Here is a 23711-nt window from a genome sequence, read left to right on the forward strand (position 1 = left end):
AGTACAAATTTCTCTTTTCAGCTCAACTGTGAGTTCTATCTTCCGAAGTATTTCCCTATATTGTTTTTCTATTATCTTTTCTTTTTTTATCATGTCATGGTGCATTGTCTGAACATTCTTTTCCTGTTCCTGGAGTTTAGCCTCCAGAGATTCCACCTGTGTCTGATTTTGTTCAGCCTGAGCCTTCACGTGTTTAAGCTCATCTCTTGACTGATGGAAATTATCTTTATAATTATTCTTTTTGAGCTTTAGGGTGCTCAACTTCAACTGGAGTTGTTGAATTTTCATTTGAAGCTCCATAAATGTTTCGTTTGACATTTCTTTAAACTCTTAATGCAAAGTGTCAACAAGAAAAAATGTCTGCTTAATTGTTTAAGTTTAAAAACAGTCCCTTTCTGAAAGGTTTCTGGTTTGTTAAACACAACTCGCTGTTTCTGAAAATGTTCCAAGTAAAACTGTGTTTGCAAAGGTGAAGAGGGGCTATTTATAGACTTTTGTGGCAGCGAATTTGACGTCAGCGCTCTTCGAGCCTTTGATCCTTTGTTCGATCACAGGATCACATGACAGCTGTGCGTAATTCTGCGCATGCTCAGAGAATACCCATTGTGATGCACGGTTTTGTTTTGTTTTGAATTTTTTTTAAATACCCTGAAAACAGTCCAAACAGTGTTGCCAACTTAGCGATTTTGTCGCTATATTTAGGGAGTTTTCAAACCCCCTTAGCGTCGTTTTTTTTTTTCTAAAAAGCGACTAGCGACAAATCTGGCGGCTTTTTCTGGTGTTATTGGAGACTTATTTATGACGACTTTTGACGTGAAACCGCTGTTACTCTCAACAAGCAGCGGGTGCTGCCGTGGGCACATCGCTCGTGCCAAAGCGCTCACAGGCGGAGGATAGTCCTCCTCCAGCCGCTGTCAGGGCAGGAGATGTTCACGTGCGTCCAAACTGCAAATGAATCGCGCACGAGCAAAGCCGCCGCTCCCGCACTGACTGTAACGCAGTCAATTCTTCTTTTACTGTTATGCTGTTTTGTGGATCACAAGGTTTAAAACTACTTGTAAACACACACACAGTAACTCCACCCTAACCTGCAGCTGCAGCGCAAATATCAACGAAAATTGTTTGCAAACGTGTCCTGGAGTTTACAGGTGCAGACAGTGCAACAGCTTCCAGGTCATTTATTCTGCCAATATGGCAAGAAGGTCATAACTGCTTCAAGCACTGTCTATATCAGGGGTAGGCAACGCCAGGCCTCGAGATCTCACCCTGGGTCAACACACCTGAATCAAATGATTAGTTCATTACCAGCCCCCTGGAGAACTTCAAGACATGTTGAGGAGGTAATTTAGCCATTTGAATCAGCTGTGTTGGTTCAAGGACACATCTAAAACCTGCAGGACACCAGCACTCGAGGCCTGGAGTTGCCTACCCCTGGTCTATATGATCTGGTCAGAGAGGCTGACTGCATCACTGCTGATGATGAGTACTAGCGGTTCTGAGACAGGAGAATCAAGCTCTTCACGTTGAGGACCAAGATTCTCCTGTGTCGGGACCACATCAGTAGATGGTTCTGAGACTGGAGAAACAAGCTCCTCAGGTTCAGGAGCACTACTATGGCAATTTCCCACATGCCAAAGCAACGGAGGAATGTGCTTCATTTGAGCACGATGTAGCCAGATGGGCTACTCGCCTTCCGTTTTTTTTCTTCTCTCTCTCTCACTCTCTCTCTCCTGCGCTCGTTCTTTTCGCCGCACAACTCGGTTAATTGGGAACCCACCTGCACATTGATTGCACGGTGGCGCTAGCCCGTATAAAGCTAAGCCGATGTTTTGTTGGATTATTTCCTCCATTTAGCGCAAAACAGCAGTAAATGCTGGCGTACTGCGACGGACTGCTCAGCAAGAGCCGATTATATGACAGCTACAGGTATGCTCTCGCTTAACCTCAGATTCCCTCCGAATACTGGAATTTGTGTTCATAACAGGACGTGGCCATTTTGGCCACGAACAAGCTGAGAGGGAGTTCTTTTGTTTTTCTGTCACTGCACAACAACAAAGATGCATAAAATTCATTGATACTGTTAATTATTGCTAATGTAGACCGCTCATAGTTGTCCAGGATTGTCATGTAACCTGCGAGCCCACAAATCCCATTATTACAGTGATGACTGCAAACACTATCTGAATGTTTAAGCTCAGAATGTTTGAAAGTACACACTAAAGAAAGTGGTTACATTTCTCAGTTTGCTCTCATTAACATTGGAGAAGAGCGGCTGTGAGGCTTGATCCTGCACTCTGAGTGTTATGCCTTTTGGTCAAAAGTCAGTAGTTGGTGCATAGTCTGATTAAGTTACATAAGCAAAGTGATAAATGAGTTCAAAGTTAAGAAATATATTATAAGTGATTCATGCTAACAGTTAAAATGTATGGGTTCGTAATTTGCTCAGAGTGAGAATTCGTTACCACAAGCGATCTTTGTATTGTATGTGCGGAAATGGGAGCAAGGGAGCGCTCTGATTATTAACCTATCTTTGAGGTATTTTCTCCGTTAATGCCGTGAGTTCATGTACACGCTAAGAGTGCCCTACACGCTTGTACCTTGGGAAACGTTCGTCTTTGCGAGTATTAATATGTTCAGAGATAACTTTTGTCTTTACCTGGAGTGAACTGCGATGCTAATGTAACGCACGTGTTAAGCTAGGCTAATCAGTAAGTTTGTCATTAAGATGTGTATTAGCTAGCAATTTATTTTCATTTTCTGTATGTTTCAGTTACAAATAAGAAATGGCAAGGAGAAGCCTTGAGAGATAAGGCTTTAAAGGATCTTCATTAAAAGCAAGCATTGTGTGGAAGATCTCCTCTATTTTGTTCGCTAGCTGTCTAGCTTCACATGTGTCGTGAGGGCAGCATAGTGAGGCTGCACTGACTTACAAAGCTTGCTCTACCCTAGGCAGTTCAAACACAGAACACGTCTTTGTACAAGCACAAGACACAGCAGGCGCTAAATAAACTAGAAAAGATTTGTCACCTGAACAGAGTTTGTGTGGATTCTATCAGTCATGTGTTAGCAGGGTGAACAGCAGTGGGCTGTGTTTATTCCTAGTGAGTCCAACTTCTTTACCCGCTTCTGGGGAAGTTAGGTTATATATTACCAGTAACTTTTCAGATCAAAAGGTGATAAAGTTCAGATTTTTTTTCACCATATCATTGATGAAACTTACTTTTTTTTTTTTTTTTTTTTTAATTTCAGCATCAGGGACAAGGCTGTTAATTGTTAAGGTCAAGGTTAAGCATGTGAATGTACTCTGTGTGAACACTCGAGAGCAACAGAACATGATCTGGGATGCACTGAACAGGTTCCTGAAAACTGTGGAACAAACCAAAAATGCTTATAAATATGTGACCTCATGCAGTGTGTGCACTTAACAAACAATGAAGATAGAGATATTCCATTATTAAAATATGTAAAAGGACTCTGATGTGTGAGTGACGTCTATTGTTATATCTTACACCGATTAGTTTTCTCTGAAATGTAAAAAGAAGAAACAAACATGTACTACCCCTCCGTCTGCTCTCACCTATCATTTTAGTGATAAATATGTCTTGAATTCTCGAATTGACTCGTTGAATATTTAACCTAATTAAACCCTAAAAATGGAGTCATAAGACTTTTGTCCAAATGTTACCTGCAGTCACAACAACAGTCACCGGAAGGGGCTGAATACTGCAAAGACCCCACAGAACAATCAGACAATCCACTGTCAGTAAATGTGAGTAAATCTGTGATTCTGTGAGTAACACACTGGCTCCAGTTTGGAGGCTGAAGTGGAGCTCTCCCTCGCCAGGCCGGCAGCCGTCTGTGTCACAGTTAATCTCATGCAGTGCTGATTTAAAAACTCTCACATATTTGGACAATCTATAATCTTCTAACACAAAAACATACAAATGTTCATGTCAATATCAAATCAGTCTGATTTTACTTTCCAAAGTAATGGCCCATTGAAATTGCCCATATATGACTGACTTTTGTAACGATTTTGAAATGCTCTAAATAGAAAAAAATCCTGTTATCCGCATATTGTAGCATCATCCATAACTGTGTCCCAATTCAGGGGCTGCATTATGGGTAGTAGTAGTAGCAGCTAGGCTAGTCCGTTTCTATGGTAACGTGCAATGTAAAGTTTCGTCGTCACTTTCTTTCTATTAAATATCTCTGGTAACGTTTAATATTGCTGATATCGCAGTAAGATACTCGAACCTTTTTTCCGTGACGGTTTGGGAGTGTGTTTAAAATAGGACATTAGGGTGACAATAAACAAATTGTGGTTTAACTGAGCACAATTACTTCGTTTAGATATTAGGCTTTAGCTAACTTTTGGCTAGTTTAGCTATAGCTAGCTAGTTAGCGAGCATAATTTCTGAAAATGGTAGTATTATAAGGTTCACCTAACTGAACAAATATGGGAAATAAGATATGATGTTCTCGTAATTTGGAGCTATCCAGACACTAATGACATTTGCCAGTGTTTTTGTTAAACACTTCAATTAAACATTGACATGGATAAGACTAAGATTTGCAGCAACCGGCGCAATAGTAAGTGTAATTTCCGTTTACTCCTCAGGCTCTTTCATGTATTTGTGGAAGGACAAATGTATCCCTGACTGGCTATATTACATTCTTCCGTTTTCAGCTATTAAGACAGATCTCAGTTTGCTGCTGGAGTGTCTCAAGTTTCAGATGAAATGCCCCGATTTACAGAAACAAGCCCTTCTCACTATTCATTCAATCTGCGAAAAGAGAGGTAATAATGAACAGTCAATGACATAAACGTACTTTCAACTTGAACTGAACCCGAACACATCTGTCATATGAATACATGTATTTAGTGAGATATTTATATAGCATAAGGTCTTGACATGGTAACTGATGACTGTCTCACTTTAAATTGGGAATATTTCAGAGGATAATGTGGACCTGCTAAGAGAAATGGGAGGTGTGGCATTTGTGTATAACCTCTCCAAATCCAGCATTGTTCATCCAGATGTTAAGGAGACTGCTCTCTTTACACTTGGCACACTGGCAGAGGCCAACGGTAGGCACGTCTGATATTTGTCCAATCTAAGTTCAGGGAGGTTTATTTTTTTTAAAGGATGCAGTTTCTGGAATCTTCCGATAATTACGTAACATTCTCACGATGGGACGATCAAGCATCGGAAGGAAGAAATACCTTCCCCCTCCCCCAAAAATTAAAGGCAGCTCTGTGGTCCTTAATTGATATCCAACTTGTGCTTTATGTGTGTAATATGTGTTTGTGTGATATCTGGTATTTATTAAGTGTTTATTAAGTGTAAATTTTTTAAAATAAATTATAGTTTTAAATTTTAACAACATATAATTTGTCTTTCATTTTGTTAGTCTACTGCAAGAATTCTCTGTGCAAAAATGAGATATTTGCAGACCTTGCTGATTGTCTAATGAATGAGGACATCCCGCTGAAACAGAAGCGACTCTCTGTTTATTTGCTGCTTGTGCTGGTAGCCAACAACAGTAAGATCAAATTCTAAAAAGACAGAATAAGTTTAAGCTACAGGACTGGATCACACATTTATCTGCATGTTTATCAGTCACTTTACTCTATATGGTCTGGTTTATTTGGAAGCTCATTAAATTTATTCCATATAACTAGAGCAAAATATAGCATGAATCTCTTTTTTTAGTTCTGAGAGCATGATAATGTTTGCAACCTTTGTCTGACTTTGTTTTATTGTAGAATTAGGACAGACTTTGGCTCAGAACAGTGGCTGCCTGGACGTTCTACTGAATCTCTTCAGGTATTTCTCATTGCTGAAATCTCTTTTGACCAAAGATAATTTTTAATCACACCACTTGTAGTTACAAAGAAAGGAAAACAACATCAATAAAAACACTCATTTGAGTCCATGTAAGGTAAATGGTATATATTTTGCAGGGCCACTTTCCCCATCTCCACAGAAGCCACTTTCCGAGCAGCTAATGCTACTCAAACTTACCAGCTTTGGACGTCTGTGTCTAGTGCTCTTTGTGGATGTGTAAACAACCCTCAGAATGGTAACATGAGATTTGTATTTTTTTGTCTTGTTCAGATAAGGTGAAATGTAAAATACAGATTTTCTTGCTATAGTGGCAACAATTTTCAGTACTCAATTAAATGTTTTTTTGGGGTAAGCACAAAAGCTGGGTTTTTTTTTGCTCTGTTATTTCTTTCTTTTGTATTGCAGAGGAGGGTCAGCGTATTTGTGTGGCAGCGTTTCCTGTGATTAAAATCTGGCTTCAGCAGCTTACTTTTCCACAGACTGAAATTTTTCAGCCAATATGCACATTCATAGCAATGACAGTGGCCAACAACTGTAAGTGCTGAAACTATGTTTTTGTTCTTTTGAAATGTAAAACATCTTAGTTGATCCTGAAATGCAAATGATTAAATGTTCTTCACTTCTTTCTTTTGGCAGCCTGTGTTCAGGAGAGTTTTTCTGCCTGTGGGGGATTAGAAACTCTCGCTCTTACCCTGGGTCGTCTAGCTTCTGCTGCAGATACGAGCTTATTGTCTTGCCAGCTTTCTGTCATTATATCCAAGACTCTGTCAGCTTGCATCACTGATAACTGTGCGAACTGCTCACGAACACATACACATGCACCCTAAATCCACAACTGAATAACCAAAGTATTTCCTTCTTTATTTACAATCTCTTCTTTGTAGCTTCTCTGGCTTCAGGTCTGGCGCAGTATGGCGTGGTCTTACACCTTTTCTCTTTGCTGGCTAGTCCACACTTGGACCCAGAAGACAGGCTTCCTATTTTACTAAGCCTTGGTTACTGCACTGAGGCCTCTGGTGCGACTGCACTATTTTTTTTTTCTGCTTAAAATATATATTCCAATTTATATCATAACTAAGATATCTTGCATAATGCACATATTGAGAGCACAGTGTTCCTTTTTTAAAGATCATAACACACTGTCCATGCATTTCACAATTGCACTGTGCTTATTTGGTTCTACAGAAAAGCACCAGTCCCAGCTGATATGGTGTGGAGGGCTCCCCATTATCATAACTTTACTCACAGAGGATTCAAGTGAGGAGGTTAGGAGGGCTGCTACATTCATATTGCAAACTTGCAAAAAGGCCAGTAAGTCAAAGCAGTTTTATTTTCCAATAATTCTGTATTCCTATGTATTTTCACATGTCACAGTCACTTTGATATTTCTGTTTAGCTTTTAAGTTACTGTGTATCACAGCAGTCTATCTTATATACATTTTATTTGCATTATTTGCCTCTGTCTTACATTTAAGATAACTGGCATGTATATAGTATGCAAAACATAAGAATCTGCAGTATTTGCCTTTTCTATAAAGCTATGTGCTCAGGAGTGGGTGATCCGATAGCAAAACGGGCTGAAAATGTGGAAGCCCCTAAACACATTGAGGAGATCAGGAGTTCAGCCAGAGAAATGCTACACAGGATTAACCTGCTAGAGAAGAGAAGGGTGAAAGTTAAACATGCATCAGACACATGTATTTGCCAAGTCTGACCAGATCATATCATGGTGACTCATGATGTGTACTTATGTTGATCTTCAGGATGTCGAGGGTAAGCAGGAAGACACAGGTCTACCAAATTCACATGAGGGGCGAGACCAAATATCTCTACCAGCTTTAAATCTGCCACTGCACATACCACAAAATGAGGGTGTTGAAACTGTCCCCAGAAACATAACTGAGAGGGGGAATAATGGTGAAAACAAGGAATTGACCTCTGGGTTAAGTTCTCACAAAGAAACCAGTGAAGGTGACGTCAGGTGTTCAATGTGCAAAGGTACTGGAGCGCTCATGTCTTCTCATATCCTGCCACTAGAGGGAGCCAGTAAGCAACTTGAGGCAAACAGGTTAGTGGAGTGGCTCTGCGTCTGTTATTTATCAGAAAAAAAATGAGGGTGAATGATAAGATTTTTTTTTTTTTTTTTTTTTTTTAGTCAGCGGTTTAAGCCACTATTTCCAGTGAGGTACACAAAACCAAGCGAGATTAAGTGTATTGAAGGTAAGAGACGATGCTTTATTTGACGTAACACACAGTATCACTTATTTTCACTTCCAGGCACTAGAATTACAGTATTTAGCTATATGCTCAGACTGCCTTTACTTCCTCACCTGGTTCCCCCAGTTAACTCACCTGTTTGCACTCTGCAAATCACTCCCTCAATATATACACATATCTTCCCAACATTTAATCTCTAGATTGTGTGTTGTCTGATACCTGAGCTTACTGGCATTCTTTTACTCAGTTAATCCCTGTGAATGTTTTTTTAACGTGTTCCTGGTGTTTGGATTTTGCCTTTTTATGCAATCTGCACAAGTCTCTGCCTGACCTTTTTTGTATCAGACTGATTTGTGTGTATGGGTGTGTGTTTACTTGCCTCCTGTGTCTTACACTTGGATTTTCAATGAAAAGGACTTTGACATTTTCAGTAAGTGTATAGTATGTGATGTTTTCCTAAATGTGTTTTATGTTTAGAGTTACAGCATACTGATATGAAGAACGTGATCAAAGCCCCAGTCCCTTATAGTCGTTGTGCAGGTAAGAAATAGCACAGAAATCCTATTAATTTTGTATTATTAAAGGCAGAGTTTAAACAAGGACAGTGTTCGACAGCCTTTACTTCTCTATATCTTTGCAAACACGAGTGTCTCTCTTAATAAGCCTCATTTCAAAATAGTTATGACGTGTTAAAGTAGGACCATACATTTAAAGTTCTGGTTAAATGTACAGGTAGGCCTCAGTCAAACAGGCATAGACACCGGTATGGGACCCACTGGCATCACTAGTGTGAAATTTGTCGCAAAGAAGTATACACACTTTTCCCAATGGCCCATCTGTAGACCTGCGAGAAAGAAGAGATTTATTTCACAGCCTCCACTTGCTCCTGATGGTCACCAAAGTACATTTGTTTCTTGCTTCTGGTATATATGTCCAGGTTATCCTGGGGACTGCATCATAAAGCAGCTCGATCCCTTCAAAAACTGCAACGAAGGAGTAACTGGAAAGGCAACTGTACTGAAGAGCTCAGTCACTCTTTGTGGGCTGTGACATTTAGTTACATTTTTGGGGAGGTTGACATGAGGTTATAGTGTAGGTTATGGTGTGGAGTTTGGGAAGTATTTGTGGTTATGACATAAACATGGTTTACAGAAGGAGTTAAACAGAAGTATAAATCCCATGTCCTTCTTTCTCCACATAGCCTGTGTGTTACCTTTTGAGGAAGTGACCAGTCACACTTTTGAGTCTCTCCAAAGCTCTTGCCACCAAAGCTGTGACAGGCACAAGGTTCTCAGAGAGGCCACCAAGCACTTCAGAATGCATCACTGCAGGCTCGTGTTTGAGAAGGAGCACCAGGATCCCGCTGAGGCTGAGAGATATTCAGCAGCAGAGCCACAACAAACCTGCAAAAACTGGACTGGTAAGAAGATTCTCCATATGCACAGAAATCCAGTTTATCACTGGATTTCTGTGTATTTACAGTTAACACTAATAGTTCCTGTAGGTCCTAGGTTTGCATTTTTTTTTGTTATATTAAAAAATACTAATTATTGTTAGTTTCCTTTAAAGGCCTTGCTGCTAATGGATAGACAGAGTTTTCAACATGTTTGGTTCAGAAGGTGATGCACTACCTGCTTTATCACTCAATTCGCATCAAAGTTCAGCAGAAAAATTATTTTCCTCAGTGACCACAAAGGGTGCAATTGTTTGCACTTTGATAGGCGTTTGTCATTGGGTAATCTGCTCTCTGTAAATCACACACTGAGATTCTTTGTCTCTTAGACAGGGTCGAATTAGTGGCAGCATATGTGATTTCAGCTAACCACATTTAATGGTTGAGTAATGCCCACATAATCTCTGAAGTTTTCTTATTAATTTCTTGCATTGGTAGTCTTGCAGTGTCTTGCAGGCACTCTTCACTGTTAGTGTGAGAGAAGAACTGAAATGCATGGGTGGAGCTTTACTTTACCTTTGAACAGTATTTTATTGTCATTGTGTGAAAGTTTTTCTTTTTAATCCCTTTGTATCATAGTTGATACATGAGTTTCTGACACCTTTATCTCATCAACATGATCAATACTTGTTGATCAATACTTATGGACAAAACTATTTTTTTTTTTGTCTAAAATTGACATTGTTGTTAACAAGAAGGTGTCAAAAACGCCCACTGTATCAAATATGATACAAAAAAATATAATTAATATATAATAAAAATATATCATACCCAACATGATATAGCAAAAAAAGTGGATTTTGTTATAAGGGTTAATAAACATCTCAGTTCCAAAAAATCAGAATTTTCTGGCTAATTTTTGATGGGTTGGGTCTTACAGGGTTAAGTTGAAATAAAAAATGCTTAAATGTAAAATTGTTGCCATGTGTTGCTAATAAAATGACTTTCTACTCCACTGTAGGACCTTCTGAAGGTGAAGGAAAGGTAATTAACAAGAACACTCTGCCTGAACACCGATGGAGAAAGCACAATGGTAAGAAATTTACCACAAACACCTGAAAGCACTGTTGCGAATGAGATTTTGTAAATCTAATATACGAGCTATTTTGAACCCTTTGTGGTAATTATTTTGTATCAGAAATGCACCAGTGCAAGTACAAAAAAGAGCTTTTGCCACATACTTGGCACCAGTCACCTGGTAAAGGTGAAGACATTAACACAAAAGTGTGCCTGGACAACACGCAGTGTTTCCCAACTGTGTAGTTCACTGTGGGGTCCATTTGTGCCTGTGTGAGAATGGTGCTGCTAATGTGCAGCACTCTCAGCTAAACAGACTGAGACTGAAAATTACTTCATTCACACCTGGCCTGGAAACCAGGTGCCCCATGATTCCTCGAAATCCATAGCAGTCTTCTAAGAAGCCACAGTTTAAACTGTAACCTTCTATTATTATGTACTCTGTTTGTTCTGTAGAAATCAATTCAACTCACAAGTCTCAGTTTCCGAGGTTTAATATACCTACTGCTGATATAACAGCACTGAGTAAAATGTATGTTGTTGTTTTTCCTTATTTTTTTTTTCCACCACAAACCCTGAACACATTTTGAGCTTTGGGGTGAGAAATATAGTTACGCATTAACTGACAAACATGACAGCTTTTAATGTGTCACCATTGGTCCAGTGCCAGCAAGAGCGTGCAGTTATGGATTGATTGGCAAACATGCCAGATGTTGATGTGTCACAACAAAACCACCGCCTCTGAGGGCATTTGGCAAAATATGAATTCACAAACATAAAAGATGTTAATAGTCACCTCAAGGTACTTTATATTGTAAGGTAAGGAACTTACAATAATACAGAGAGAGGCCCAACAATCAGATGACCCACTATGAGCAAGCACTTTGTGACAATGGGAGTGGTGACAGTGGGAATGCATGCGTGCATAGGCATGTGTCCCTGAAACAAAGAGTTTGTACTGTCACACCTTATCCTAGCAGTTATCCTGTAAGGGAATAATAATAATGTATAACAATAATAAATAATTATTGGGGGGGGGGACAACAACATTGCTTTATGGTAGCAGCAGTAGACATGCACTGAGAAGATTTTCAGATGAGGCAACAACTTTGAAGCAATAGTTTCTCCATTTATGTTGCATCAAGTAATAACTGCAAGAGCAGTGGCAAATAATGCAGAATGACCCTTCTAACTTTTGGTTTTACTTTACATGTTTTTTACCACCACCAAGGATTAGCATTACAGTTTAGTTTTCAGTATAAATTCTATGGTGTGTGTGGGATGGTTAATGTCACAGAATTATGTGATACAGCGATAGGAACATAGAAAGCAGCAGGAATGTCCTGAAAGATAAAGAAATTGAGCAGTTGCGAGCTGCTGTGTTTTAGGTGTAGGACATCTATATGTATAATTTGTAAATTAATTTGGTTGTCTTTTTCTTTTTAGGCGTCACATTGGTTCCACTACAAAGAAGAGCTAAAAAGACAACATTCGTCTCTCATAACAGGACTGGTATGAGATGTTTTCACAAAGCAGCAGTTTAATTATTTACTGTAGTCCTGCATTTCTGCCATAATCAGCAACACAGATCCCATCACTCCTCTCTTGGCCCTCCTAAAAAGGGAGAATCCTCCTGAAGATAGATATGCAACATCAGATAGGGGTATTTACAGCTGACTATTTAACTGTGTGAATGTTATGATTGAGAGCCTGTGGTGGGAGCTGTTCTCTGCAATGTGTTCCTGGCAGCAGACAAACCAAACAGCAGAGGGAATGTTGAACTGCAGCCAGTGTTCTCACAGTGCAGGCCGGGGCTGGTTCAAAGCAGCACAGCTGCATTAAGCTGTTTCACACTCTGTGTAACACTGTGAGAGATTAAGGCGGATGCTTTTGTGTCTTGCCAGTGACGCTGTAGTGAAACTAGAGGGATTGCAGTGTTTTGTCAGTTTGCAAGTTTGCATCATCTCAAAGGTTGTGTAGCCCAAGAATTGCAGTAGTGTTGCAAAGCAAGGGGCACTGTTTCATAGTGCATTCTCTCTGTGCTGTCACACTGAGATTTACTGTTGTTTTTTTCCATCTCAGCTCCAGCGCTTACTCTGAGTCCATTCTTCCTTAGATTTTTCCACTGTCATCCATTTTTCAGCATGTTAAACTATAATACCGCCCCTCCTGCTCTGTCTTCATCTTTTTTTACTACAGCTTAGTACTACTATAAAATCAGTCCTAGGCAAAAAGAGAAATTATCTTGCATATTAAATCTGGGGCAATTGAATATATAATGATAAAACAGGAGTTGTAAAGCTTTGTCTTTTCCAGTAGAGGTGCAGAGATGATTTGCAGTACTGATTGTTTTCTCACCTTTTGTTGGAGGAGGGGAAAAGCATCTCCACTTTTAACAATAACTTTAAATGTAATTTAAACACACTGTCAGCGAATTTACTGAAATTCAGCTACACAAATATATGAAACTAGATGCAACGCTGGTGACACACAACAGAAATCCACTGACCTCTGTTATCATTTAATGTCATTGTATTTGCTGATGGCTGTATACAAACTGAATATCAGTGATGTTTAGATTTAACTAATAAATCAGTGCATCCCTGGTAAACATGCTTTCACGTGCTGTGTTTCAGATATTGAGATGGGAGGGAGGAGTGGTCACCATAACAATCTGCAGAAGATTGGCTTGGATCACAGTTCCACTGTAAGTTTTCTATCAGATATGTTTTTGGATGTCGAGAAAAAGCTTTATTGTCATAATCAGTATTGCATCATAGTTATAACAATAATTGAAGATAAAGGGCAGATACACACAGTAGAGTTTCAGTTTACCAAAGCGCCTTTTATCCCTGACAGTGCTTTCTGTTATTGGTGCTTGCATTATTTTGCAATAGGGACAGCCCATCAGAAAGCGAAGATAATCCCGTTAAGAATTAACAAATTACCATTGCTCATCGAGATGTGTTGAAATCATTTTAAATGTGAATAGCATGCTTTGCAAAATGCAGCTATTAATGGGCTGAAACCAGTGTGGTCTGTGGATGCTGGTTACAGGCAACTTGGCTGGATTGTTTTCAGTATGAACAAATGGAAAAAAGAAGAAAAAAAGACAGATGTTTTGAAAACATTTTCCTCTTTCTTTATTATATATGTGATTAACCATGGCTTCAGTAACCAGGCCAATTTTTGATAGAAAATGCTTTAAAAGTTACTAAGCACTGAGAGGTGTGGCAAATGGATGTGCATGTGCATACATGCCCACATGTATGCACATGTCTCTGGCTGTCTTTGTTTACTTTTCTTACTTTTTTTGGCTTCAATACTCTTAGAAAAGGAAGAGAAAGGACTTCAGCTGTGAGGAGGTGGGTTACCTGCTGTCTGGAGTAAAGACGTATGGCTTCTCTTGGAACTTAATCTTGTGGTCATATCCCTTCCAGCCTGGGCGCACCAATGTTGACTTGGCCAAGAAGTACAGGCGACTAATGGTAAAATCCTTAAATTAAGTGTTTTTCAAGTTACAGTGGCCTTAGAAGTTTTGAGCACAGTGGTACTTATTTCCAAACTCTAAAGGGATGACATGATTTACAAAATGCACAAAGGTAATTTCATACTTTCTAAAAATTATTTTGAGTAAATTACTTTTCCCCCCATTCATTAAAAAAATCCCCAAAACAAATTTCATCACCTGGTGTTCAGGAAGACCTAATTTGGCCAATTTCATAAATGTGTTTTTTACTCACCCGAAGTTTTTTCCCTTAAAAGCCTCTCCTTCAGACAGAACCTCTCATGAATCTGCATATACATCTCTTCTGATGATGTTTATTTGCAGAATTCTCTCAATGAATAACCTCTTCAGGAGACAGGCGAGGTTTTCTTATGACTCTTTCATGAGGTCATATTTGTGCAGATGTTGCTGCAGTGCACCACCACTCCTGAGTCTACTAAATCTGACTAGAAATGTAATCCTACTGCCATAGGATTAAACGCTTTTGTTTTATTGGTCTTGTTGTTTTTCACCATTAAGTTGATCTTTCAAACCTTTTGAATTATGTAAGTGTCAGTTTTTGACTAGGGGTGCTCAAACTTTTGAATGCCACCAGAACCGCTAAACTACACAGACTTTAATTAGCTTCATTTGTCTTTTTGCCTTCAGAAACGTAAGGCCCAGGATGCCAGCCGTGCAGATTCTTAATCCTTGTTCAACCTAGGATTTGTTGATCAGCTGACTGGATTTACCTGTGAGGCCTTCATTCTCACTTCAAAAAACATTTCAATAATTTTTTTTATGATCTCCAGCAGTATATATTCCTTATATTATACCTGGTGTACTAATTTTAGTGAGTTGTGGTTTCAATGCAATATTGTCTCAAACCTGTTTGAGTTATGGTTTGAAAATGAAAATATAGCTGTAGATGTTATTTATTTGTGATTATTTGTTCATGGTTTATGTTCATTTCTTTGAGAATGAATTGTGCCCGAATTAAATTGATATTAAAAGGTAGATTTAAGCGATGCAAAAGCACCTATTGAATAATTACTATATTGTACCGCATAACCGTCTATCAGACTAACTGGCCTTTGAACAGTGTGTTCAGATAGTCAGTATAAGTATAGTTTTCCACATATTTATTTTTCTGTATCTTAGCTGTTTTTAGTCCAGGTCAGATTTACTGTATGGCAGTTTGGATAAAATCTGGTCATTAAAATGACTCTTGTTATATCATATGCATATTAAAGAAAGTGGTGTCTGTTTCACCAGTTATTAACCAGAGTTGTTTTCCATAAAGTTTTCAGGTAAAACAAGACTATTTAGATTATGTCTGATTGCTTCTTTTGCTTAGACCCTGTTAAGGCCTTGACATAGAGCATCACAGAAGCAAATGCCAAGTCCTGCTTTCTTTGTTTTTGTGCTTCAGTTCACAGACAGGAAATCAACAAGGGGAGAGGGGACTCAGGTCAAGCACTTTTGTTTATTGAGCTGAAAGCCTCTGGTATGACAGGAATCACAGTGCAAATCAAACTGCTTATCTTTCCCAGTGTGCCTCAAGAAGCAGCTCAGTCTGCAAAATGTGTCCTTTAAAGCTTAGCTTGACTGAGATCATTGTCTAGAGTGCCTCTCCCATTCTGTGGGGACTCATCAGTGTGTTGCTAAAATCATGGGTCTTCCCCATTTTCCATGCCCTGGGGTGTGGGCTGTAATAGTTTGAGACCTCATATAATAATGGAAGGGTGAAAGGGAATTTTTTACTGGTGATAGTTATACCCTGGCATTAAGCTTTTCCCGTCATTGATTTGTATTTCTGTTGAATTGGCAAAGTAAATGTGCAAATTATTGCTTATTTACATTTGCAAGTACACCCTCTTTCAATTCTAAGCTTTTGCATATCAGGATATTTTTAAAAAATCATCCAGTCCTTACCATGTTCTAAAATTTCTAAAAAATACAACAACCTACAACGAAAAACAACACAACATATTACACTATATTTATTTAACAAAAAGCTAAACTGCAGAAGTGGTATGTGGAAAAACTAACTGCACCCATGTAGCTTGTAAAACCACCTTTAATAACAATAACATGAAGTAATCATTTTCTGTATGACTATCAGTCTTTCACATTATTGTCGAGGATATAAAAGACTGATACATGGCCTTACATGTGACTCTAGACTGATGTACAGAGGAGTTCACTGTCGACTTAATGGCTGCAAGGTGTCCGGATCCTGTAGCTGCAAACTGAGCCCAAATATTTACCCCTCCACCACTGTGCACGTGGAGATATCCACAGCTGGGAAGATTGGAAACAGTCTTAAATGTTTTCCACTCATGAAAAAACGGGCAATGCTCCAAACCAGCACTATGCCAAAATCTCTGCTTTTATAGAGGTGCAAACATTTGCTAATTAATCAATTAATCAAATGTATTTGGTTAGCAGCACCTGTCAGCTGCTTTTCACACACTGCTTCTACATTGTGGTTTAAGCTTGTTATGATGTAATATCTGAGGTTGTGGTTACCCAGTTATAGGTTATGTTTTATGACCTGATAAATTAAACCACAGAATTGCAAAAGCGTGTGCTTTCTTTCCACATGACTGTAGATTAAAGTTTTAAGGCATTTAGGAGTGGCCTCTCATACCAGTGTCCTGACTACTCAGACAAGATTTTGGGATAGCAATGTAGTGAAAGCAAGGGGTGAAAGCAAGGGGAGGCATGTGAGGAACAGATTTCTCATGGACTGAAATGCAGTCACACTGAAGACTTTTGACCCAGGCCCCATGAAAATCTCCTTCCTCTGGAAAGAATGTGGCCTAGTCTCCCCCCTTTCTCCTCCCTCCTCTGATGTCCTCTCTCCCACGAGACAGTGAGAAGCTCCAGTCCCTCTTAAATGAACTGGGATTTGCTACATAGATTTCTATTGCCATTTGCAGAGTGCCCCGTACATGTAGTAGTTTGTCAAACATGCCCAGAGTATCTCCTATTTTTCTTCCCCCACAAAAATCTATTCCCAGAATCTTCAGTGTGACCAGATACTATAAAATATACCTTTGGAAAAACAGGGAGCAAGATTTTGATGTGTAAATGCCAGTTTATTGTCAAAGGCAACTACTTGACATTGAAAATTCATTTATTTTATTTAAAATTACATAAGATGACAATCATTCTGATTAGTGGATTATTGAAAATGCCAAGTATTACTATGTTAATTCATAAATGTGTAGTAGATACTCGTAACCAGTTGTGGAATGCACATGCCGTTTCCAGCTGAAGTTGCATTCTTTGTCCTTTACATTTATTTCATTAACCTTCTTTTCATTTTTCTTTTTGTTGCTATTTTTTTTTTTAAACAAAAAAGAAAACTGCTCAAATATATACAAGACACATTTAATTTCTGCCTGGATCTTCACAGATGAAGATCTGTCTAATAATGAAGCATTCTAGGTCACTCTTCTTTCCATCACAACACACACATGTACACACACACACTGCTTTTTGGCACCTTTGGTTCATTTAACATTAAAAAAAAGGCTCTATTGGCATTAATGTGGGCACTTGGGTGAGACAAACCACTGTTTTTAGATCCATACACAATTTAGATTTAGAGGGTTTCACTTCCTTCATGAATCCTCTGATGGATTCACATCAGCTCAGTAGATGTGCTCATGTCTGTGATGGGAGTGTCATCAGGGACATTGACATCTCTTGGAATGAGGTCACTGCCAAGGTCATTTCCTCTCAGCTCCGAGTTCTTTGGGGTTTCACTAATGCTTTCCTCGTTGACATCACTTCCAAGCTTCTCCAAACTCTCTTCAGCCTCCACCTCCATCGGCTTTTCCAGATGCGCTTCTGCTGGCTTCTCTGGCTCAAGCATGGAAATGTCAGCAGCCTCATCCCCATCTTGGCATTCCTCACCAGCTGGGAGGTCTGATGGCTCGTCTGGATTGACTGGGACAGGGATGGGATCTTGGGAGGGCGCGAAATCAGGGGAACCAGAGTTGGTCAAAGGGGGCGAAGAAAGAACCGGTTCATGGAGAGAATCTTGTGTTAGTTGATCCGGCTGCTGCTCCAGATGCTCCACTGAGGGTGGTGCTGGCTCTGAGCTGGGCTGGACTATCTCAATGTCTGGTTCGGAGTCAGGAGCAAGCTCAGCTTCAGCAGCTGGTTCTGAAGGTGAAGGTGTGCTGGCTGAGACCTGAGGTTCAGGTTGGACTGGGGCTTCCTTTACCATAGGTGCTGGTTCTGTATCATTTTTCGGGGCTGAGGCACTGGAAGCCTCTGCTTCTTTAAAATCCGCGACACATTCTTCATTGGGTAAACATGCCACTGGTGTCACTGGCTCTCCCACCACCACATCTAGATCCTCCGTTTTGGCGGCTTCGTGAGTCTGTGTAACTGCAGAGTCGTTTCCTGGCTCCTTTGTGGTCTTCTCTTCAACAGCCACAGTTTCATGGGTGCTGGCTGGGGTTTCTCGCCTTCTGCTGAGCCTGTTTCCCATAATGAGCCTGTACAGAAAGTCAAAATGATAATAATAATAATGCCAAGAGAGATGCTTATTTGACTGGTGGAGATGAAATTTGAGTGTTTTAGTACATTATGTTCTTCTTCTTTGCACTGTGTGCTCTATTTTTTCTGAGAAGTCTAAATATATTTCTGGAGAGCCCAAGGACCAACTAAAGCACTTGTTTGATTAATCCTTTACTTCCTGTACCCTGATATACACACGCCGACCACAAAAAAACAAACAAACAAAAAAACACTCTGGACACATCATGACCTGTGCAGTCACAACTTTTGACCACTTCATAGACTTTCAGTCAACATCCCCTTACTTAAAAAGGTCAATTAAAGTCTTCAGATTCATTGTTGTTTTGTCTTTCTTAGATTCTATAAAATAATATGTTCCAGTCGCTTATAAAAACGAAGCATAACTCACATAACTAGTATTATGCGCTACTAAAAAAATGCAAGCAACATAAGTTAGGCAGTAAACATTAATATTTGGTGATCGCGAAAGGAAAAACAAGTTTTGCAGACGACCCCGCCTCCCTGTCGCGGTGCTCAGACTGTTAAATTGTATCCAAATAGTAGAGAAGGAGCAAAAACACTGTGGTTAAAATGTCTAGGAGGATAATAGTATTTCACCAACCTTTGTACTTTTGGCGTTGCAGCAGGTCTATATATATAAAGTTGCTGATGACTCTTCGTGGAGGAGACTGCTTGTTAAACCGCTCGAAGTGCGCACAGCAGAGAGGAGCTGAGCCCTGCACAGACTGCTGAGGCGCACATTCTCCGCGTCCACGGCGCGCGCTCCAGCGCGAAACCACTTAACTTCCTGAACCAGATTGGCTTCGTTGCCTTTTCTCGGTTACTAAACGTAAGTAAACAACAACAAAAACGATAATAATAATAATTAAAGGATCTGCCTTACTCAGTCAAACTAGATATTATGCCATTAAACTAAACCACTAAATTGTGTGTTATTAAAGCCCTGGACAGTTGTAGATTTGCTTATAGAAAGCTTATGCATTAGTTGTTCAGTATAGCCATGATGACAGGAACGTGAATACAGTTATATGACATAAGGCCTTCATATTGGGGAAGTAAACGTGCTGATCGGCTGACTGAGGCTGAACCCAAAACCACTGACACATTTACTGTAACATCAGTGTGTTCTTAAGCTGCAAGACAGTCAAACGTCTTTAGGATCTTTGGTACATTGAGCTTCTCTTTTCTGCTCTAATATACGTCATTCTCATGCTTAGTTTGCAGAATGTTTGTTTTGATTGATTGCATGACTCTTTATTTAATCTACAGAGTAGTGAGGATGTGGCCTGAGCAGAGAGCCCAATGTGCTGTGAGGAGTCCCACGTGTCACGTTCGTGGGATCTTTCTGCTTCTCCTGCTTGTCATGGTTCAGATGATAATCTCCTTGGTGCCTTTTGATGGTGTGTTCATTCGCTCTGATAAAGTCCTCATCAGCCCCTACAGATTCTGTCAGATCCAACAAACTGGTGAATGGTCCTGTGATAATGTGTATAAGAGTCACCTGTACGAGCGATCGCAATCCCAAGGAGCTGAAGCTGAGACTTTATCTAAGCCACATTCTAACTCTGTCAGAGTAGCGGTTTACCTAGCTGTGTATGTTCCAGTGATTATTGTGGCGTTTGCCCTGATGGGCATGCATTCAGTCATCTCTGACAAAGACGAACCTGCTATCTTTTGCAGCACGACTTTCCAGGTCGGAGCAGCCTTGCTCACCCTGGCTGGCCTTTTCAGTTTTTTGTTTGTCTATCAGTCATATGTGAGCTGGCAAAACATAACCGTTTGGTTCTATATCTATTTGGGTGTGGTGATAGAGCTGGCTATCACATCTGTACTGACCCATGTGTTAGGTAAGCGACTGAGATCATACTGGGAATGCAGCGAAATGCTTAAGCTCATCCCTGCTTAAATGCAAACATGAGCCACTTTGCAGTTTAAATAAAGCGATTAATGTTGTGATCATATCACAAAGACCTTTGAGTGGTCAGTAAAACTAGAAAAGTACTATATTAATGCAATTACACATAAATCTACTTAGGAGAATATGTTGATTGCTGGTGCTGCAATATCACTTTGTATCTCTTTACCAAGTGGTTTATGAAAGCCAACACACATAATGTATAACACAACAAAAAATATGGTCTGTTGAGTCTGAAATGCACAGCTGGTGGATGCATGAGTGGTACCCTAATTGTGCTGACAGTTATTTCTATATAAGCTGTAAGGAATAAAGAATATATGTATTTTTTCAAAGTGTGTTCTTATATCTGCTACCTCATATATTCAAGGAGCAACAGTAATGTGATTTCTGTAACTACAATTTCTAGCTAATTCACATGAATAACAGTATGCTTTATGTTTTGGCAGTTTAATGCAAAAGCAAGGCTTTTTTCAAGTTCCCCCCCCCCACAGAACAAGGCCACTTGTACTGCAGCAGTACCATGCTCAGGGTACTTGCAGGAACTTGTTAGGTCTTCTGGTGGAAACATTTCTAACACCAAACCTTTGTGGTGAAAAACCCACAGATGCTGTCAGTTTCATATACAGTGTCATGCATGTGAAAACAAAAAACTTTTTTTTTCTTCCCCCCATTAAAACCTTCAGTAAACCTAAAAAAAATGCCATGTTTTCAATTTTAGTGTTTGGAACCAAGTGAGAAAAAGAACAAACACAACACTTAAGTAACTGTCACACTGTAAGATACTAAAATAAGTAGTTCCTCTCACGCGAGGTGCTAGATGCTGCCACTGAAACATAGACTGAAGTGCTGAAATTTGATTTCAGTACAGAAGCTTTGGTGAATTAATTACTTGTCTCCTTCTCTGGATGTAGTCCTGTAAAGCGCTGCTGGGATGTACCTCTCTGAGACACCAATTAATGGATCCATTCTCCAAACTGTTTCTTTGTGGATGAGCTGCCAGCTATGTGTCCTCAAGTACTGACTGGACTCTCACCTGAATTCGTAATTTAGGAAGCATTCTCCCAACTGACACTTTTCGACTTAATGCAAAAACTTTTTAGTGTCAATTAGATAAGTTAATCAGCTGAAAAAAATTTCCCGTACAAGGCGTAAGGCGTCGCTGTCCTCTGCTGCTGTCTGGGGTGATTCATGCGTCTTCCCAGCCTCCAAATCCTCAACTGTTCCTGAATGCCGACGCTCAGATGTTTGATGCTGCCGGCTGCTGGTGTACGGTAATGTTTCTACCGCTGTAATGTCCAAGTCTGATTCTGAAACATACGTCAAATCCAGATCTTCAGTGCAGTCTGATGGGGACTCCTCTGCAGCAACTGGATTCACTGTCAGCTGTGAATTTGTGGATTTCCCCATCTTCTTAACTGTGTCCACTGCTTTTTGTTTACCCTGGGTGTGGGAGAAGGGGAGATCAAGCAAATATTCCACGACAGTTAAGAGAGTAACCCACATGTGATGATTAAGAGTTTAACTGCACACAGGAATATTGGATAGAATGGACTTTCACATCATTATATTGCACGTATAGGGCATGTAGGGAAAAAAAATCAAAGGTCTGAAAAGAGAAGCAGCACCACCTGCTGGTGAGTCACGAGTGTCAGCTCCTCACATGAGCCGTTTGTGACATAGGAAACAGCTGCTTCTACCAGCTCTTGCTCGTTCATACAGTAGAAAGCAGACCTGGGAACATATAAGTGGATTGGGTATGTTTAAAAAAACTAAGGAGCTTTAAATGGGGCCTTAAACCGACCCCGATCGTGTTTCTAACGATAACTACCTGGCAGCTTTCCGCTTTCTCTTCAGTGGCTTCTTTTCTTGGCTTTTCTCCTCTTTCTTTGCCATCCATGCAGGCAGCGACCTGTGTCTTTCTGACATGTCGCGCTCTTTACGTCGTACGCAGCTTTACAACATTTCGAAAGTCTGCCGCAACATCACGTAAAAAGAAACGAGACTAACCTGTTTACAACACGGCTTGCACGAGCTCTGGTGCCGCTGGCAACCAATCACAGCAGAGAGTAACCGTGATGTCACCGGCTGACAGAGTCGCTAGCGACACCTGGCGGACAAGGATGTAATGGCACCATACAGCCACGACAACAAAGGATTAGCAAACGGCGGTTTTCAAAATAGTGATTCAGACTTTATTGTCCGCTAGATGGCGGTAGAGCTCTACTTTTTTTTTCATTTAATGCCTGTAAGGAATCTAACCCCCACCTTCACCCACCCCGCCCTTTGTGCTTAAAACCTGTAGATTTGCTTTTTATTTCAGCACTCATGAATGGAGACATTATGTAATCTTACTGTCTGTCCCAGAGATACAATATTTGAAAGGACCTTGAGAAAATTTCTTTGACTTCAAGACTCAAAAGTCACAGTGAACTCACAGAACATGTGTTTTCCCATACTTTAGGATCAACAAAAATTCTAGTAAGACAAAATCGCGACATCATAACATTTATATCAAAAAGGTCAAAGGCAAACTTCCCAGTAGCATCATATATTCTTGACATTATTTGTGGTTATAATTTAAAGAAACCACATGCTGCTCCATGAGAGATTGTGACTGTTTCACATTTGTCTTCATTCTGCAGTGGTGATAATAACATTTTGTAACCAACCTGAGTGAAATGGTAAATGGTAAATGGCCTGTATTTATATAGCGCTTTACTAGTCCCTAAGGACCCCAAAGCGCTTTACATATCCAGTCATCCACCCATTCACACACACATTCACACACTGGTGATGGCAAGCTACACTGTAGCCACAGCCACCCTGGGGCGCACTGACAGAGGCGAGGCTGCCGGACACTGGCACCACCGGGCCCTCTGACCACCACCAGTAGGCAACGGGTGAAGTGTCTTGCCCAAGGACACAACAACCGAGACTGTCCAAGCCGGGGCTCGAACCGGCAACCTTCCGATTACAAGGCGAACGCCCAACTCTTGAGCCACGATTGCAGAGTGGTGGGCAGAGGCATGAAAACCACAAGGTAAAGTTTTAGTTTGAGGGAAAATAGCCAGTTTTTGTACAGTATCTTCCATATTTTCCTTTCTTCCCCCTTATCTTACATTAATATTTTGGCACATGGTGCACTGTACATTCAGAACTGAGCTTGACACAGATTAAGCTGTTGTTCTTACTGCTGAATCTGTTTTG

General features: G+C 40.1%; 1 protein-coding gene and 1 long non-coding RNA gene across 14 annotated transcripts; one reads left to right on the forward strand and one right to left on the reverse strand.

Moving 5' to 3' along the window:
• Nucleotides 1-1548: 1548 nt before the first annotated feature.
• Nucleotides 1549-20836, forward strand: terb1 (telomere repeat binding bouquet formation protein 1). Of its 13 annotated transcripts, XM_026176144.2 has the most exons (22): nucleotides 2417-4593; nucleotides 4691-4801; nucleotides 4961-5092; nucleotides 5416-5547; nucleotides 5771-5831; nucleotides 5969-6087; nucleotides 6258-6386; nucleotides 6489-6641; nucleotides 6737-6868; nucleotides 7038-7163; nucleotides 7391-7521; nucleotides 7616-7920; nucleotides 8008-8072; nucleotides 8547-8609; nucleotides 9271-9489; nucleotides 10484-10555; nucleotides 11986-12051; nucleotides 13176-13246; nucleotides 13872-13904; nucleotides 13980-14027; nucleotides 14696-19415; nucleotides 19856-20836. In XM_026176144.2, the coding sequence occupies exons 1-21, from the start codon at nucleotides 4557-4559 to the stop codon at nucleotides 14732-14734; spliced, it is 2244 nt and encodes a 747-aa protein (XP_026031929.2). In that variant the 5' UTR covers nucleotides 2417-4556; the 3' UTR covers nucleotides 14735-19415; nucleotides 19856-20836. The 13 variants fall into 13 exon arrangements, with proteins under 13 accessions (XP_026031928.2, XP_080160894.1, XP_080160895.1 ...); XM_026176143.2 differs by lacking the exon at nucleotides 2417-4593 and adding an exon at nucleotides 1549-1926 and having other exon boundaries at nucleotides 13872-14027; XM_026176142.2 differs by having other exon boundaries at nucleotides 2421-4593; nucleotides 13872-14027.
• Nucleotides 20837-20935: 99 nt separating this feature from the next.
• LOC145430183 (uncharacterized) lies at nucleotides 20936-22566 on the reverse strand. The gene is made up of 3 exons (XR_013910626.1): nucleotides 22333-22566; nucleotides 22133-22235; nucleotides 20936-21944 (listed from the first exon to the last, which is right to left on the reverse strand). It is a non-coding gene; the product is annotated as an uncharacterized LOC145430183 (long non-coding RNA).
• Nucleotides 22567-23711: the final 1145 nt, after the last annotated feature.

Source organism: Astatotilapia calliptera, chromosome 7, assembly GCF_964374335.1.
Source record: "Astatotilapia calliptera chromosome 7, fAstCal68.1, whole genome shotgun sequence".
Taxonomy (NCBI): Eukaryota; Metazoa; Chordata; class Actinopteri; order Cichliformes; family Cichlidae; genus Astatotilapia; species Astatotilapia calliptera.

What these genes read in the sequence shown, in the direction of transcription:
- terb1 (XM_026176142.2), top strand. Translation starts at nt 4,557, where the DNA reads ATGGATAAGACTAAGATTTGCAGCAACCGGCGCAATA. An exon ending in TTACTGCACTGAGGCCTCTG is followed by an intron (nt 6,869 to 7,037) that starts GTGCGACTGCAC and finishes TTGGTTCTACAG; the next exon opens with AAAAGCACCAGTCCCAGCTG. An exon ending in CCCTTATAGTCGTTGTGCAG is followed by an intron (nt 8,610 to 9,270) that starts GTAAGAAATAGC and finishes TTCTCCACATAG; the next exon opens with CCTGTGTGTTACCTTTTGAG.